This window comes from Arachis stenosperma, chromosome 2, assembly GCF_014773155.1.
Source record: "Arachis stenosperma cultivar V10309 chromosome 2, arast.V10309.gnm1.PFL2, whole genome shotgun sequence".
Classification (NCBI taxonomy): Eukaryota; Viridiplantae; Streptophyta; class Magnoliopsida; order Fabales; family Fabaceae; genus Arachis; species Arachis stenosperma.
In genome coordinates, this window is record NC_080378.1 from 2821806 (window position 1) to 2842299 (window position 20494).

Genomic DNA, 20494 nt, shown 5'->3' on the forward strand with positions numbered 1-20494 from the left:
GATATGCCACATACTACTCCTACAATTGCTTATGTTTTGGTTTTCGGTGTTTTGTGCATTTGTTGAAAACTCACACCTATAACTAGTATAACTTGAATACTTCAGTTGCTCAATTTCTACGTCCCTATGAGCTTATTTTGCTTTTCTTTCATGTTATTTTAGAGCATAAAGTAAAAAAGACTTCAAATTAGTATTAGCAATAGATAACTTCTGCAACTTTTCAAGTCTTATAAGACTCTTTTTGACATTTTCTGGATTTCACATGTCTACAAATGACATATATAGAATCGAACATGGGTATTTCTGTCAAACCCTAACAATGAAAACTACTTGGGCTCAAAACCCCCTGAGAATCAGATACAAAGTGCAGACAACATTACATACGACCACCATTGACATAATCACAAGCCAAATCCTAACTTTACTAACTTCAACTTCACACCTCCCTAACGTCATCAGCATCTTCAGTTTAGCCTTCGCATCATTAGCGTCTTCCTGCATCTTTCTTTCTGACAGTGGTCTCCTCAAACCCTCCCATTGCCCTTCGATTTCGTCTACCCATGCAAAGAAGTTGCAGTCCGAGTTCTATACATGGCAAAAAAACTACAATCAGATACAGATTCAACTCAGACAGAACAGGGTGTAAAACGGGTTACCTTCCAATTGGGACAACGTACGAACCACCTCCCAGGATTCATCGCCGTCCCTGACTGTAACAACGTCACCCCCAACCCACAGAAACATCTCCCATTGAACTTCCTATCGTGTACCCTTCTTGAATTTGAGCTTCCAGACACACTACCACTGCCAGTCGAAGTTGGAGTAAACACTCTTCGCCTCGACATTGGTTTAATTTCAAAGATTTTTGTGAATCTAGGGTTAGGGTTCTTATTGGGGATGGAACAAGGTTTGAATTTGGGAAATTTTGGGGTTGAAGATACATTATAACGGTCACACACCTCAGCAATCCACGTAAGAGGCCCCCCATGCCATGTCACGCCGGGAAGTGCCACGGAGGATGAGTTACTAACGGAGTCAACGCCGGAATAAGGCTTGGTTAGTTTCGTCCCACGAATGTCACGATTGATGGTTACATTTGGTAGTTTTCTTCTCTTGTGGGTACATTTGTCAGCGTATTCAACTTTCATGGGTACAAATGGTACTTTACTCAAATTGAAACAAATAAAAACTTAGGGATATTTTTAAAATTTTTAACAAACATTAAGGACAAAAAATATACTTTACCCTAAAAACTATTGTGTTTGTGTTTAAATATGTTACTATTATACAATCCAAAAAAAAATTAAAACTTTAATAAAAATAGTTTATATTCTAATTACAAACAATAAATACTAACTAAATAATATTTATTTATATTATTAGTCTCTAGTGTATAACTTGTGCTACTCGTAAATCATGTATTTAATTTATTTTATTATATTTATGTATAATTTGTTTATAAAAAGACTAATATATATTTATTAAAAAAATTAATTTACTTAGTATACAAAAAATTTAAATCATTAATCTCTTTTGTTATATTGATATTTAATTCAGTTAATAATTTTTTTCAAATGGTAACCTTTAAAATACATTGTAACTAAATTTTAAAAATAGATAAATTAACTATTATAAAAAAGTAAAATTAACTATTATAAAAGAGGTTAATATTTTAATAAAAAATAATTATATTAATTAAAATACTAATTATAAAAAAAATAGTGAAGCAGTGAAAAATAAATAATTTTAATGCGATCCAATCTTCACATGTTCTTAGGATCTATACCTATTTGATAGTTGATAATTTTTATTAACATTTAAATTTTACTTATTATATATATAATTTGTTACAAATTTTTTCGTATTTATAAATTACAATGATTTCATAAGTATTTTGTGAGTTAAATAATATTTAATTATTTATTTTACCAACCTAAAGGAGTATTTATTTCTTTTAAATAAAATCTTAAAATTCTATCTTTTAAAATCAATTTATACTACATCAGACAAACTTTTATAATTTGTACCATCTTAAATAAAATATTTATATTAAAAATTATTTGATTAAATGTTATTTAGACTAAAAAATATTTAAAAAAATGTCTGTTAAAATCTGTTTCATTGATTTTTTTTTTCTTTAGATGAATTAGACATTATTATTATGTATTAATATATTCTACTTAACTATCGTAAACTTAGATCCAATGTGAAGGATCTTTGTTATTTAGGCATATTCTTGTGCATAAGTTAAATATGATTTCAATATTGTCACTTACACACAAAATTTTAACACTACATATTTTTAAAATTTGTAATTATAAATAATATTTTTTTAATATTTAAACCATAAAAATAATATCTATTTTTTAAATATATCATTTTATTGTAAAAAATAAATTTAAAAGTAATACAAAAAAATATATAAATTATATTCTATTAATAAAATTCACTTCAATGTAATTTTAATTAACATTATTTAAAAATATTTATTTTTTCAATGCCCTATAAAAAAATATTCCAACACAAATTATATGATAATAAATTTTTTTAATCATAATTGATTTTATAAAATCACATTTATACCAACATGTGTTGTCTATGTGAAAATACTTTTACATATGAATTATCATAATTAATTTTGTATAATGTGATGTGATGAGGAGCTGCTCCTTCCAATAATTCAGGTTCAGGCAAGAGGACATTGACTTCAAATCGTCCCAGCTGGCTCATACTAACTTTAGTCCTTGATTCTACTTTATTTCTTGCAGGCAACATAATGCATCTTGGGGGTAAGTTTCAATTTTCAACTAACGTGTTATGTTATGGGACTGGGTTCAATAGTACTACCAAACTAATCTCTCTCAAATACATCAAATCCAAGTAGTTATGCTAATATTAGTTACTAGTCACCACTCAGTACTATATTAAGAGTTATGTATTTCTTATACAAAGATGAAAGAAACATAACAAACTAAAGAAGTCTAAAATAATTATTTCTTATACAAGCTAATAATGCATGCAATGAAATGAATTTGTAGTGAACAGCAAGGTAGTTGAGATTCAAATTGAAGAATAAATTAAACATGTAAAATGTAAAACCGTAACTAGATTTAAATCAAAAAATCATTTGATCTCATAGAAATTTTTAAAATTTATTGGCTTATCCAAAATTGTAATATAAGAAGATTTTAAGAATTGGATTTAAATTTTGTAATAATGGCTCATACTTGTGTTTTTAACTCATGAAAGACCAACGAAATTGCAAGTTGAGGAAGGTTTCAACTTTGTACGAGCCAGACAATAGTACGGTTTTCTGCAACTTTTATCAGTGATTAAGAATTTGAGACACTCATGATTATTTCTTTTTTACTTCTTATTTTTTTCTACACAAAAAAAGGGGCTCTCTTTGAGAGATAAACTACACTTTAAATTGTTAAATAAAAGTGTTGGAAGCTATATAGTCCTCCATAATGTAAAATTTTGAAGAGAATATATAATGGCTATAGGATCATGACCTATTCTCTGTTTTCTGAAGTACTGTTTTAATAGGTTTGAGCTATTCCCTTACAGTTATTACTGGTTCAATTCAGAAATTAAAAGAAAAAGAAGACCTACAGCTATAGAATTGCAAGTTGAGGAAGCCTTTAACTGTTGCACGAACAAAATTTAGACATGTGCATGTTGTAAAGAACTATAGATAATTACAGCGTTAGGAGCTGACGTTGTAAAGAATATTTAGAGAAGTACATTATATCTTGAAACTATATGGAGTTTTAAAACCAAGAGTACTTTCCACAGAAATTAAAGTGGTATATTCATGCTACATTGTTAAGTAACTAACAGTTATTCTTCTTCTGAAGGTGTCACTGATTCTTTAGTAATAAGACACAGTATCGGTAGTAACCTAGAAAATTCATAGCAGTGGAGTGCTTATTTGGCTTTGCTCTAACTTTTTCATTCTTTAAATCTTTTCTTGCAAATGGTGTTGTTTTGGTGTCACCGACGGATACTATATAAAACTAGGAATATTTTGGTACCACATTTTAAAGCTAGTTGATAGCTGATGCATCATTTTCAGTAATATTTCTGAGTTGAGTACAACCAATTTGAATTTAGTTTCCTTCGGTTATATGCGCAACTCTTTGTATAAGGATACAAGCACATCAACAAAATGAAACCAATGAAACACAAGCAAAACTTCAGCAGAAAAGAAGTTTATCTGCAACTCTTCTTGCAGCATTTTCCCAGCGAAGGACAATCTTGAATTTGAAGTAGTAACAGAGAAGAAGGTAGCTTTTCTCCTTCCATATTATCCAAACTGAAGTAAATGATAAAGAGAAATAGAGTAACTATGCCAACCTAAAGTTAAAATAGAAATCTCCTCTTATGATCCCTATATATTAGTCCTGTTTACCACATTGAAAGAATTTGTAGATTGAATGAAGGTAATGAAAATATGGTTTCTATTGTACAAAATTATGTGCTGATATCTCATCATAAAAACAGTAAATTTGATTCATCCATTTTTTTAATACATCTAAAGAAATTCTCAAAAGTTCTGGATACACAACAATGAATTCTTGTCTTCCTCTTTAAATTGTGGCAGCACGAGAAACATAAAGATTATCAAAACTCATCACCAATACGCTCGAGCTTATCAAAACCTTGAATCCACAGGGATTTAAGAGATGGCATCTGTCCAAGTGAAGGCAGCATGCAGCAATTCTTGCAATACACCAGAGATACACGTGTCATGTTTTGGTAAGAGAAATGCCCAACCCAATCTGGAAATATTGTATTTCTGTATCCATCAATTGCCAACTCTTTCAAGCCATGGTGCAGTCGCATGCTGTCGAGGATATCTCTTTCGGTTTGTGTGCTTGAAACCATATCATCATCTGAACACCATTTCAACAATAAGTAGTCAATGTGCTTTTTATCTGTTATCCTTGCACTCCTAATGTTCCATGAAGAGTTACAAGCCCTCCTAATTCTTTGATTCCATTCTCTTGTCTTCCCACAACAAAATCACTTAAGAATTTGTTTATTCCTCCAGGCATTTCTTTCAAAGGAGTTTTTCTAATATCAAGATGTATGTAAATTGACAAGATTGTGCATGCCACTGGGCAACATGGTAAACTTAGTACATTCATACAACATTAGTGTTTATAGATTATACAAGTTGCACAATGACTCTGGCAATGTCTTAATATTAGTCCATGAGAGATCCAAATAGCGTAGATGAATCAATTCACCTATTGAATCAGGCAATACATCAAGTTTATCAAATGATAAAACTCTCAAGTATTTAAACTTTGATGCTATGCTTTCCATGCTAAACAAATCGTTGACATACAAGGATGTCCTCAGAGATTCCAATGTAGCAATGGAATTAAAATTTCCTGAGACTAAACGATTCAGTTTTCCAAAAAATTTCTTCTTTCTCATGTATAGTATTTTTTTTCCTTACTTTATATATTTTCACCTTAGGAGTTGTTTGTTTAATCTTTAGGTAGGATTGTTGATATACATCTTCATCTTCCGATGTTCTGTGCAATAGACACATGATAAAAGAAAAAGTTTCTGTTATAACCGAAGAGAGAGAGAGAGAAAAAAAAGGAAGAGGGACTTAGGGCTTGTTTGGGTGAGCTTTTAAGAAAAGATATTTTTTCGAGTTATTTTTTTTAAAAGATCTGATAGAGAAGAAAAAGTAATTTTATGTTTGGATATCTCATGTAAAAAAGTTTTTTTATCTATCAATTATGTTTAGGTATAACAATATAAGAGTATTTTTTTTGTTTATTTATTACATGAAAAATATTTTTTTTAAAGAAAAAAGATCTTTTAAAAAAAGAAGATGTAAATTACAGCTTCTCAAAAAAGATCTTTTTTTATTTTACTAATGCTTTTACTTTTACTACTAGAAATTTGCCAAACACGTTAAAAAATAAAAAAGATCTTTTTTCAATATCTTCTTTTAACAAAATAATGGCGCCCAAACATGCACTTAGTGAGTCACGTGACTCACCCCCTCTCCAACCCTAGTTATTTCTTTCTCCCAAACCTTTCTCTCTCTTTTCAGTTTCATTTCTTCTTCTCTTCTTCTTCTCTTCTTCTTCATCATCATCCTTTCCATCTTCTCATCTCTTCTTCTTGAAATCATACACTAACATTAAACCCACTTCTTTCATTTTACTTCCTTCTTCTTCTCTTCTCTATTTTATTCATTCAAATTTCATTTATCACAACCCTAAATCATGGAGTTTCAACTTAATTAGTGAGGAAAGTATTCAACTTTTGAGTTCCGATAAGAGTAAAGTATCGTTTTTGTCCCCAACGTTTGGGGTAAGTCCCAAAGTTGTCCCTAACGTTTTAATCGTCCTATTTAAGTCTCTAACTCAGGGATCCGTTAACAGAATTGTGGCGAGACAAAATTGATACGATTTTGAAACGCTAGGGACTTAAATAGAATGAAAACATTAGGGACAAAAATGATACGTAGAAATAAATTTTAATTTTATCATTCAATAATATCAATTTTTTACTATACATAGTATTCAATTATTTTTTAATCACATCTAAATAAATTACACTTAATCATATTACTTTCATATTAAATAAATTAATTTTTTCTATAATTTTACTTTTAAATATTTTTAGTTATCATGAAATGTTTGTAGAATGATTAGTATATAAACTTGCAGAAAAGGACAAAATAATATATATAATAAAATATAAATTATAACTTTTGTCTCTAATGTATCAAAATTCTTTAAAATTATAAACAAATAAATTTATTTAAAATAAAAGTAATGTGATTAAGTGCAATTTATTTAGATGTAATTTAAAAATAAGTGAATACTATGTACAGTAAAAAATTAATATTATTAAAAGATAAAATTAAATTAAAATTTATTTTTATGTATCGTTTTTGTCCCTAACGTTTTCGTCCTATTTAAGTCCCTAACGTTTTAAAATTGTCTCAATTTTGTCCCGCCGTCAATTCCGCTAACGGATCCCTAACGGCAGGATAAATTGAGTCAATTTTGAAACGTTAGGGACTTAAATAGGACGATTGAAACGTTAGGGACAACTTTGAGACTTACCCCAAACGTTGGGGGACAAAAACGATACTTTACTCGTTCCGGTAATTATTGAGACTTCAAGGTAACTCTTTGACTCAATAATTAGCTATATCTCCAATTTTTGTCATCTCTATACATGTGGATATAGTAAAATTCGAATTAAGGTTATTAAGATTAGGAAATTTGGGGCTTTTATCAAAGTGAATAAGATTGTGTTAATTAACAACATTAGTAGCTCACAAATATCATTATTGTCATATTTCTAGAGTTGTAGAGTTATTGGACATCATTCGGTAGCTTGTTGATGCGCTCAGAGTTGCTTCCAGTTTCTTGGAATCAAGTTGTGAGTAGATATTATGTCTATAATTGTTTTTAAATATATTATTATCAATATTTATATTGAATAATTATTTTTGGAGTTTAAAAAAATTTGATTATTTTGATTTTTGAATTTTTGAAATAAATATTGATTTGAGAAACTTATAATTTTATAAAAATATACACGAGACGATATTTATATATTTTGTAAAGCATACATGTTTTCTTATTTGACTCTATTAAATTTAATTAAATTTTAGTTTGCATTCTTATATATGTTTGATTTACTATGAAAATTTAGTAATATGTTATAATTATTAGAGATTTGTTATAAATGATTTGGTTTGGATTGGTTTGGGAGATTCTGACTAGAAAATTGTAGTTAACGGCGGTTATGCCGTTAACTTAGATGCATCTAACTCAGACCTCAGCTAGCAGGGGCGTTGCTAGCCCAACGTGTAGTCCACACGTTGGATCTGTTATACCGTACGGGCACACTAGAGGAAAGGGCTACCTTAGAGGTGGAGCCGCCCTAGGTGTGTAATATTTAATTTGATTTGACTTCTGGAATGAGATCTCTCATTTCAGTTCATCCGCTTAACTACTTATCTATTTGTTTGCATAATTAATTAATATGAATTTCTCATCTCTGAAAAGAAATATAATTTTCAAGGTAAACTCTGTATTGTCTCGTGTGGGTTATAGATGTAATGTTTGCTCACTGAGTTGCAAAACTCACCCTATTATATTCCCATATTTTTTAGATGCATGAGTCATTCCAGGTTCCATTCCACCTGTCCCTCAGTAGATCTTAGTCATTTTCGTGAGCCCTTCTTCTTTCCAAGGGCTAAGTCATTATGTAATGGAACCTTTGCTCAAACTTTAAATTATGTCAATGCTCCATATGTCTCAGGTAGGATCCTCGTGTGGGTTATGTTATTTTGAATCTTGAACTGTTTAAGTAGTAATTATGATTTGGTTATGTAAGACTTATGGATTTAACTATATATACTTTAGTTATCAACTTAATATATATGATGCGTATTTTGGACATATTGGATTGTGGATATGATTGAAATATGTTTGTTGTTGTTGTCTCTGGAATGGATGTTTATTATTGATACAAGAAGATAATATTTATGTTGGTAAGGTCCTAGGAACAGAGGAGACTCTGTCCGTTTTTCTGAAAATTTGGTCGTTTGGCTTGCTAAGGGACTTGTCCCTTGAGTGCCAGTCATGGCATCGTTCGGGCCATGACAAAATGGTATCAGAGCCTTAGGTTTTCCTGTGTAATATGGAACAAGTGTCTTTTAGTAAGATTACAATTGTGCAAATGGAACCCGGTCCATTTTCACAATGTGTGATGTTACTAGAGGCCTATAGAAAGTTGTCCTCAATCTTTTGCTCTCATAATTCTTTCTGTCTGTCCTATTGTCTTTGAACTCCATATACATATGTCGTTGGTAATCCAATCGCTTTACTTACTCGATAAGTGGAAGATGCCACCTAAGTAAAGACGTGATGGAGTTGTTGGTGCTCCTGATACTGCTGAATCTAATAGGGCAGTTTCTCCGCCACTTGGAGTGCTTCGACAAAGGCCAAGGAGCCAAAGGATAGCTGATAGGCGCAAAGGAGAGAACCCCGCAGTAAGAGAGGCTCAACCAGACTTAGCGGCTGAATTAAGGGGAATGAATAAAATCCTTAATGCGGTATTACAGGTCCTAACAAATCAAAATAGGGGTGGAGCAGGAATTCCTAATATGCCAAATCCTCAGCCTCATAGAATTCATCAATTATTTGGGGATCAAGAGCCGCCGATTGAAAAGTATTTGAAGTTGAATTCGTCCACTTTCAATGGAGATTCATTGGATGAAGATCCACAACAATATCTAGAATATGCAAAGAAAGCTATTCGAGCTCTTAAGTGCACCAATGAATAGGCTGTTGAGTTAGTATCCTATAACTTGCGTGGTTCGGCAAGATATTGGTATGAGTCTCTTCTTGAGAGCAAAGAAGCAGCTGGACTTTCTTCTCCTTCTTGGATAGAGTTTACTGAAGAGTTTCTCACTTGATTTTATCCAGCTAACAAGCAAGCAGAAGATGCAATTACCTTTGAAAGATTAAGGCAAGAGAATATGACAGTGACCGAGTATGCTAAGGAGTTTACTAGACTTTCTAAGAGTGCTCCATACTTGAAAAATTCAGAAGAGATGAAAGTACGTCGGTTTGTTCGTAGGTTGGCAGAACTTATGTTCACTACTCTTATGCGTGAAGTCGGATGCATGTCTTTTAAGTATGTACTAAACTCTGCTTATGGAATTGAAGCTGGGATAGCGGAGAGAAATGCTTTTAAGGATGTTGGTAAGAAGCCTATGATGAAGGGGCAATTTTCTGGTGGAGCTAGTTCAGGAGGATTTCAGTCTCATCATGGTCAGACTAATCAGCACGGTTATTCGGGTTATCGAGCTCGTCCTCAAACATCTTTCGGTGGGGTTGCTTCTTTTGGATCTGTTCCTATGAGTGTTTCGAGTTCAAGACCTTTTTTGGGGGCACCCCTCAATCTAGCGGACATGGTTCTAATCAAACAAGACCAACTAAATCTTACTGCCAGCAGTGTGGGATCTACCATTCCGGTATATGTTTCAAGGCTATTGGTGCATGTTTTGGTTGTGGTCAATCTGGTCATCTTAGGAGGGATTGTCCAAATCCTAGAAGAGGCTTTGCTCCAGGTATTGCACGTCCTACAACACCAATGCCATCATCTTCAGCTATGTCTATTGGAAATCCATCTGGTCCTAGTGGCAGAGGAGCAGGTGGCAGGGGTCAGACTTATAACAGAGGAGGGAGCCAAAGAGAAAGAGGTCAGGCACGTGTGTACGCTTTAACATGTCAAGATACTCAAACTTCTAATACTGTGGTGGCAGGTACTTTACAAGTTTGTTCTTTAGAAGCTCGAGTGTTATTTGATACGGGTTCTCATTATTCATATGTATCTTCACATCTTGCATCTCATTTTGATAAACAACCTGAACTGTTATCCCACCCATTTCATGTTGGCACTCTACTTGGAGTCTCCACGGTGGTTCGAATCGTGTTTCGGTCTTGTGTTGTTAGAAATAATACGGTTGAAACCTTAGCTGATTTGATCCTAAGCTTCCACGTGGGAAATATGACAAATGACGAGTGAGAACCTTCTTCTCTTCTTGTTCACCAAGATCTTCTATTCTACAATAGAAGTCTCCGGCATGGAATATTGCCAAGTCATGCAAGAGATCATGCATCACAAATCTCTCAAATTTGTACTTAGCTGGTTTAAAAAATAACCTTGAAGCTAATTCTTCAAAACACTTGCAACCAACCTCTTCTAAAGTCTCTCCTCTCTTCGGTAGGCTTAAAAGATCTTCAGCCATCCACAACAAAATTAGTTCATCTTTATTGAAAACATAATCTTTCGGAAACAGTGCACAATAAACAAAACAACGCTTCAAATGTGCAGCAAGGTGAAAGTAACTAATTAACAATGCTGGAACAATCTTACTGTCATTTGTAGAATATCCCCAAATATCACTCCGTAAGATTTTTTCCCATTCCTTAGCATCATGCCTTCTGCACAAGCAACCAAGTGTTTCTGCTGCTAATGGCAACCCGTCGCACTTCTTGGCAATCTTTTTGCCTATTCCTTCTAGTGTTGGGCTCCCATTTGATTCTGGAAAAGAAGCATTGGCTGCAAACACTGACCAACAACAGTCTTCTGATAATGGAATGAGATAGTGAGGGTGATAATTTGTTTGGACAACTGAACCAACATCTTCCTTGCGAGTAGTTAGAAGAATAGTACTTCCCTTAACCCCATATTGGAAAGGGGCTAGAAAATCCTTCCATTGATGATGATCATTACTCCAAACATCATCCAAAACAATAAAGAACTTCTTTTCAGACAATCATTTCTTCAAAGCATCTTGAATTGAATTGAAGCTATCAAGATCCTGAGTATTTATAGAGATTTCCTTTACTATATTCTTTGTGGTCTCAACAATATTGAATTTTTCTGAAACGCAAACCCATGCTTTCCGATCAAATCCTTCCATCAACTCTGCATTATTGTACATCCATTGAGCCAAAGTAGTTTTACCAACACCACCCATGCCAACGATAGAGATGACAGACAGGTGATGCTCATTGTTGTCATTCAGCATCTTGATTAAGGCCTTCTGGTCATCCTCCCTGCCATACACCTTCCCTTTTACAAGAGAAGTGGATGGAGTTTTCCAGGAGAAGCTAGCAGTGGAAATCTTTTCAAGTCCAAGATTTCCTTTGCGTTTCTCAAGATCTTCTATCCTTCTGACCACCATTTCTATCTCATTCACCATCTGTCTATCTTCAGAATTGAAGTTTCTACCCAACTACCCAAGAGAGTGACATTTTGAGTTGCAGCTTTGGTGCAGATGCGGTCCAACAAGTCATCAGCAGTGTAAAGAGCATCTCGGAGACAGTTGAGCCACTTCTTCACATCATGGTTATCCAGTTGTTTGAGCTCTGCATCATCAACAAGAGCTCCAGCATCTGTCAGAGCATTCCTCAGCCTCTCAACCAAGTCAGAGCTAAGCTTCTTGCCCGCAACCAAGTTGACAGCATCAGCAGAAATGAGCCTGTCCAAGACAACATTAATGAAGCCAGACAGAAAAGCTCCACCAACAAGAACTCCAGCCATGATCTCAAACAAGATCAAAGTAATCAAATTTTCAGAATAGAAGGAAAGAACTATGCTTAAAGTTTTCAGAATAGAAGGAAAGAACAATTCTTTGCAATTGCAAATTAGCAACAAGACGTGGTATCAGTCCCCGAGATAACTTAAAATAATTCAAAACAGTGGAGTAGATAGCTTTCTTTACTAACTATTCATTTTTATAACACTATACTTTAAATGTTATTGTCATTTTGGAAGGTGCACCGTAATTGCATAAAACCTTTAAATGTTTAATCATATTCCTACTTTAGACGTTATTGTCATTTTGGAAAAGATGCAACGAGATTGCAAGATGTGCAAAGTTCAAAGTTTTTAGGACCAAGGGAAATGTAATCTTTGTGGAAATTTTGTATTACAGAAAACATCATCATGATTCATGAGCTGTTTGTCACTCAATGGTAATTACATGTATCTACCATGTTTTTTAATCTACCATACACTCATAATTTGTCAAACAAGTTTCATATGGTCATCGGCGAAAGGTGTTAACAAACGACATTTTGCCACAGTATCTGATCTAACCTACTATCTAGAATTTATCAGAAAGAATCTGAATAATTTGCTTCATATAATTGTGACTGACTTCCGCAATATGAATTTCATTATTAGTATTTTTTTTATTATTTTTATCCAATCCAACTTGAGATAGTTAATCACCACCGGATTGTTTTATAAAAGCTACTCAAGTTATTAATTTTATCTTTACAAATTTTGATATCCATGCATGTCACAATAGCTCCCACTTCTACCAATTAATGCACATGTACTTCTGAAAGATGATGTTTCACTTTCAGATTAGATTTTGTTCTAGATAGATAGCTTTTCTACAAATACTTTTATTTTTTTTTGTGAACTATCAAAAATATTTCTGATGCATTAATTACCATTTCAATATTAAGAAAACGATTTTACAATATCAACTTTTTAACCATCCAAACTTCCTCCAAGTTGATCTATTGCTTGTTGGAAGTAATTCTAGACTTGCTTTGCTCAAACCATACAACAAAATCAACAGCAGAAGATAATTCATTACATAATAGATCTACTGCTTAAGTCACATTTAAATACATAGATAACATTAAGAGTTTGTTCGGTAACTATCTTATCTCCATCATCTCAATATATCTGCATCTGTCTTAAAACACTTACCAAACACAGCCTAAGAGTTTATTCCTTAATGACTACTGTAAGACACATTTGGACTAATAACAAGGTCTATTCTCAGATTCATCAAGTCCTAAGAAACTTGACAAATTCTTCCATGTAATCATGGTGAAGCTTCAAATCGCCTACAACTTTAGCAATTTCTCTTGTCTTGATTCTAAGCTTCTCTCCTTCCTCCAATACCATAGCTTCTCTGAGGCATTTGGCTATGTCATCTCTACTAAATGAACCATCTTCATTATTTCTCTTCACTTCAATAGCAAGACCCTTATCAACCAAAGCCTTTGCATTGAGAGGTTGATCAACAACGAATGGCAACACTACAAGAGTGTGGCCAAACATCAAAGTCTCAATTATAGATCCCCATCCAGAATGAAACAAAGACCCCCCAATAGATTTATGTGCCAAAATTTCCTTTTGTGGTGCCCATCCAAAACAAACTTTTCCTCTCTTTGATGTTCTTTCACAAAATCCAAGAGGCAGAGAATCATGATCATGAATTGCCCAGCTTGGTTTTCTCAATGTCCACAAAAATGGAAGTTCAGAAATCTCTAATCCATAAGCTATCTCAAAAACTTGCTCTTTGCTCAACTTACACTCACTACCAAACCCAACAAAGACTACAGACTTTGTTGCTTGCGCATCAAGCCACTCGAAAGTCTTACTCCAAAACTCATCAACAAGTCTTCTCTCTGGCATCTCCGGAGGAAGCAAACCTATAGGAATCACTGGCTTCTCAATAAGTTCTTGATATAGATTCAAATACTCACCTTCCATCTCATAGCAGCTGCGAAATGATAGAGCATTTGCGCTGTCTATTACACTGGCAACCCTATCAATGTCTCTTAACCCTGTCACGTTTTCTATGTATGCACTTTGATAGAACGCAATGGCCTCGTTTCGTTGAAAAGCCACTGAAGACGGAAAATTCACCCATTCTCTTGGTGATGTTAGGTCTTCTGGCGATGTTGGTGCTCTCATTTGACCGGGTGGTCCAAAGAACACAATAGTGGAAGCAGAGTAAACAGAGAAGTACATGAGTTTCACATGAAGCTCTTGAGCAATCTCTACAGCCCAGTGTGCATGGAAGTCACAAATGATCCAATTTGGTTGCAACTTAGACACAAATTCCTTCACTGGATTTTGCATGTGATCCCATGCTAACTTGAGGTACTGAATTTTGTCAAATGGAATGTCCACAGTAGCCTCACCACCAGAGAGATGTGATGAGTCTAATGATGATGGAAATGGAATTTCCACCAAATGTAAAAGATGAGATAAATCTGAAGGTGCTTTTGGAAGCCTTTGAATGTTTTTTGGTGTTGAAATGAAGGAGACATGAATGCCTGATTTGGCTATGTCTATGGAGAGTTGGAAAAACGGAATCAAATGGCCAAATGCAGACCATGGAAGCATCACCACATGATGAGTTGCATTCTCAGACATGTTTTCTCCACTGTTTTTTTTTCTTGTGTAAGGATCCTATGAGTTTTGATGGATATATATGAATATACAAAAGGAAAAAGATATATGCTATCTTCTTTCTGTGTATGACTGTTCAAACTTTATTATTTTAGGAAATTGCTAATCAATTTCAATGTACTATATTGTCTCTTCTAGCTAGTAAAAGGTTTAAAATACTTGCACCTAATTTACTGTCAATAACAACCACTTGTTCTAAATTGTCTCTTCTCTTCTTCACTTTTTTTGTATATTGTGAAATACTATTCATTATTGAATTTTAATGTGATCTTTATTTAATGTTTAGTCTTTTTAGTTTTTATCCTTGCACTGTTACAAATCCTCTGATATATATATTTTTGATAAATGCAACAAAGTTCCATGTGATTGGGGGACACATCAGGTCAGAGATATCCAAATTTCATAATGACATCGTTATCTGTCTCCTAGATAACTTAGAAAATTCATAGCAGTGGAGAACTTAATTGACTTTTGGTAACACATTTATGTATGTATATCATGGTAACATCTTATGAGGTTTCAATAACAATAATGCATGCTAGTTGTCTTATTTTAATAATTTGTACATTGATATTGATAGTCTTAGTCTTAGTCTAATAGTTTGCTTGGAGCTATTGATGTGTGTGTTTTCTACATTTTTAAATTAAAGATTAAAACTCGCACTATGTATGGAAAGCAAAATTAATTATACTATATATATGTTATAGATTTAAAAGTATTGTATTAAAAAGATTGTGGTCCATGGCTTAAATTTTGAGTTTTTTTAGTGGTTGTATTTGAAGATAATAAAAGAAAAATATAAAAATTGAGAATGTATAGCATAAAATTTATTCTTAATATATAAAAGTAAATAAATAAGTTTATTCATAATATTTTTAAAATATTTTTCTCTTTCTACTAATGCCATATAAGTAACATTACTTATTCAATGGAGCATCATTTTTTTTGGACAATATCACCAAACAAACAGACAATTGATTTATCAAAGATCGCGTGGTTTATCTATGAGAAATATTAACATCCACAAATAAAGAGGAACCTCTTTACTTAGAAATGATTATATTAGATGAAAAGGTACAAAACAAACATATTATTGTATTTTTAAATTGAATTTACGAAAAAAATATTTTAATTATTTGTGCTTTTTATAATTTTTATATTATTTTATAATACTTTATATATAATTGTATTTTAATATTGTTAAAATTATACTTCTTTCAATATGCTATTCATTGTTCTTTTTCTAATAGAAGATGCAAATGATTTATATAGACAAATTAAAGGTACAATTAAATCAAATTTTTTACTCACAACTGTTGTTAAAGAAATTTGAATATTTTCCAACACTATTTTAAATTTGTATCACTTAAGACAGTATCTAATAGAGTAGGTCAAAAAAAATATTAACAAATAATTTCACTTTATACTATTTTAATTATTCTTATTAAAAATAATTTATTCAAAAAATTTTATTACACATTTTTGTTCTTTTTATTGTAGATGTCACTACAAAACTGCATGCACTAGGAGAAGAAGAACAAATAGATGTTACAGAAAAATCCAAAAAATACGAAGAATGGAATTGATACTTAAATAGTAAAAAAGAGCAAGTCTAGGGGATAGCAGTAGCACTTCTTTTAAAATTTGGCCAGCACTTAACCATCAAGAGAAAAGTGAGCAATCTCACACCATTTGATGAAAATCTTACACCATTGGATGAAATTTCACACCTTTAAAAACACTAATGATGGCTAATTAATAGCTACAAATCACAAAATTTGCTGGCCCCCTAGCATTCCTCAGTAAAAAATATACCAGCAATTCATTTTTCATTTACATATATAGTTATTAATAAAATACTAATAATTTTAAGAACATCATGTTAAAAGTCACATTGTGAAAAAATCTTTCAAATCAAGTAAATAAAGAAATTACAACACAAATAAATAGCCAAAAAATTGTTGCACTCACATCAACATTGGTTAGTGAATACAAATGTACGATCTTTTTCAAAAAAATTTAAATCTATTATTTTTCTTAGTTCAAAAAATTATATTTTATATAATACATTAAATGAGACAAATATAACACAATCTTATTTTATATAACCTATTATATTATAATATTTTAGGTGATTATTCAGTTAGTACAACTTCAAGTACAAAAAGCTAAATCAATCTACAAATGAAAAAATTCGCATAGCTGACTAATGGGTATTTCATAACTAATAAGTCTCTCAAATATTAATTTATTTATTTAATTATTTAATTTAACAAATATAAAAATTCTTAAACAGGACTTATCAACAAGAAAAAATAATAGAAATACCAATCCAAGACAATGCCAAAACAAATTTTCAGAGTTGAATGATTAGAAATCGAATAACTATCTAATAAAAAGTGCATACAACTCAAGAATTCATAAAGAACATGCTTTCACAAGAATGTACGACAGAAAGAAGAAAGCAACAACTTTAACAACAACTAATAAAGAAAAAGGAGGACGAACGCCATATAAGAAGACTAAGATCATCAACTAAAACAAATGCAAAAATCAAATTACCAAATAAAAATGTCACTTTGTATAACTCTAACATCCAAATCTTTTGTACTACAAATTATTTTAAATAAAACACCTTTTAAATTTAACTTTAGTTTACACATATTTAATTTAATTCTACAAAATATAGTAATTTTTAATATCGAAAAAGTTCTGCATCCATGTATTTTTTACAAGGTTGTTAACCAAGTAATTTTCTCCACATGCGCGTCCCCCACCTCTCACTCATTTGTCATACACACACTACATATAACGTGCTGCAACCTAAAATTTTTCTCAACGTAAACCTTCTGCTGCAACGTAAACATCTTCCTTCTTCTTCTCTGCTCAAGTTCTTCCTTATTGATCTGCATTGCCTTCGTCGTTCTCCTTTGGTCGCGTTCATCTTCTCGTTTTCTTATTTCGATCTGGTTACGTTGCATTTATCTTCTTCCTATTCTTCTTCGTTTTCTTCTTCGATCTGTACTTCTGAATCGAAACAATAAATGACTCAACTTCAAATCAGGAGAGCGATTTGGATTACTCTTCTGAAACGAATCAAACTGACAAAGTTTGGATTATTCAATTTTGAATCGAATTAAATGGAATGCAATTGCTAATTTAAATTGAATTAAATGGACGGAGGTGTACTGAATTTAATTGATAATATGTAAATTATAGGCAGAGTTATTTGAATTTGATTTTATGTAATGGATTATATTTCGTTTACTCAGTACTATACAATTGTTTCACCATGAGTACTGTGTTCGGTTCATTCTGCAGAAAACTGTTTGAATTTGATTTTATATAATGGATTATGTTTCATTCACTCAATATTATACAATTGTATTGTGTTCGGTTCATCATGAGTACTGTGTTCGGTTCATCATGAGTACTGTGTTCGATTCATTCTGCACTATTCAAAACTCTTCTTCCTCATCTTCTACTGCTTCTTCACCAGAGAGAGAAGGAGAAAAAGACAAAAAAATACAACAGTAACAACAATAAAAGAATGACGATAGGGTTTCAGGGTTTAGGATTTTAGGATTTATGGGTTCAGAATTTAGTGTACATGGTTCAGTGTGTTTCAAACTTTCGGTTTGCCCCGTGTATTAATTTCGGTTCACCATGTTCATGGTTGAGGGTTTAGGGTTCATGGTTCAGGATTTTAGGGGTTTAGGATTTACGGTAGAGTTCAGGGTTTACAGTAGGGTTCAGGGTTTAGGGTTTAGCATTCAGGGTTCGTTCACTCAGTACTATACAATTGTATTGTGTTCAGTTCACCATGAGTACTGTGTTTGGTTCATTCTACACTATTCAAAACTCTTCTTCCTCACCTTCTACTGCTTCTTCACAAGAGAGAGAATGAGGAAAAGACAAAAAAAAAACAGTAGTAACAACAACAAAAGAATGACAATAGGATTTTAGGGTTTAAGATTTTAGGGTTTAGGGTTTATGGGTTCAGGGTTCAGTGTACAGGGGTTCAGTGTGTTTCAAACTTTCGGTTCGCCCCGTGTTTTAATTTCGGTTCACCGTGTTCATGGTTGAGGGTTTAGGGTTTAGGGGTCTAGGGTTTAGGGTTCAGGGTTTTAGGGGTTTAGAGTTTACGGTAGGGTTCAGGATTTTGGGTTTAGGATTTATGGTTTAGAGTTTAGGGTTTAGCATTCAGGATTCGTTCACTCAGTACTATACAATTGTATTGTATTCGGTTCACCATGAGTACTGTGTTCGGTTCATTTTGCACTATTCAAAACTCTTCTTCCTCACCTTCTACTGCTTTTTCACCAGAGAGAAGGAGAAAAAGACAAAAAAATACAGCAGCAACAAAAAAATGACGATAAGGAGAAAACACGTGAAGAAGAAGGAACGCGAAAAAGGAGGAAAAGGAGGAGAAGGAGGAATGCGAAGAAGAAGGCGAAGAAGAAGACGCTCCGTGCATAAACGAGCGTGAAAAGAAGCGCGGGAGAAGAAGAAGAAACGTTGGGCAAGAGCGATTTTATGTATGTTGGGCGCGTGTATTTCACGTTTTATTTAATGGTATTAGATTTTTTTGTGTTGGATCAACTTGATTACATAGTTATATGGATGTGTAGAATCTCTTTTTAATATTTATTATATATTATCAAATTGATACCTGTAATGAATGAATTCACATCACTGTTGGTTCTAGTGGTTTTGATGTTCTTGTAAAGGAGGTTGGATCAGCGAGTGTTTTGGTTGAAGAAGAAACATGGAAAGATCATGAGAATGTTGGGTTAGATGACAGAATTGTGAAGTCTCCAATAGTGGCTTGGGATCCGGCGGCAGAATTGGTGTTGGCGGGGACAAAGGAGGCTGCTGAAGAAAAGGGCAGAGTTGTAATTCCGGAAATATTTTTGAATGATTTGAAAAAAGAGCATTTAAAACCAATTTATGAAAACAAGGTAAAGGATCAATTTGTTTTGAATAAGTTTAATGGAAATGCTAATATTGGGGGATATGATTATAGTGAGGAGGTGGATTCAGAGAGGACAGTTACGGTAACAATTGGTGTCTGATTGGTTTGGTGGGATTCGCAAAGGAGTTACTAGTCATAAAGAGAGTTATAGTTTGGCCCTCTTAGAACCAATTTGTTAGACAAAAATCATGGTATGGAGTGCAACTTGCTGGGCTATCAAGGTGCTGGGCCACAGTTGGAAGGATTTATATCTGGGCCAATGATTGAAGAAATGATTGAGGAGACACGGTTTGATGGAGCTGGGTTTGCTAATTCGGGTTGGGCTTATTCTCCTTAGGAAAGAATCATAAAATTTGGCAGTGGAGTCAGGTGCGGTATTATACAACGAAGAAGATGATATTATGTCAATATTACAAGCTCAAAACGAAGAAATTGCACAAAAACAAAGGTTGGCGAAAAAGGCAAGGAGGTGCAGGCCTAAGAACCACAAAAAAATGTGTAAAAATTTTCTTAAATGACATTTAATGGTTGGAATGTTATGGGTTAGAAGTTGATGAGAAATTAGTTATGTAGGAGGAATTAAGCTATATTGTTGGACTGTGTCAATTAGAGGATTCTATAAAGAGTTGCATTGGCAAGAACGTGCATGCGTGGAGATTTTCATTCGTAGATATTATTAAATTATAAGGAGTGGTGTAGTGTTGATCCATTAGGTAGTTAATG

General features: G+C 32.9%; 1 protein-coding gene and 1 pseudogene across 1 annotated transcript; both read right to left on the reverse strand.

Moving 5' to 3' along the window:
- Positions 1–10513: 10513 nt before the first annotated feature.
- LOC130961230 (putative disease resistance RPP13-like protein 1) lies at positions 10514–12151 on the reverse strand (annotated as a pseudogene).
- An 878-nt stretch (positions 12152–13029) lies between these two features.
- Positions 13030–14810, reverse strand: LOC130961784 (putative UDP-rhamnose:rhamnosyltransferase 1). The gene has a single exon (XM_057887790.1). The coding sequence runs from the start codon at positions 14758–14760 to the stop codon at positions 13381–13383; it is 1380 nt and encodes a 459-aa protein (XP_057743773.1). The 5' UTR covers positions 14761–14810; the 3' UTR covers positions 13030–13380.
- Positions 14811–20494: the final 5684 nt, after the last annotated feature.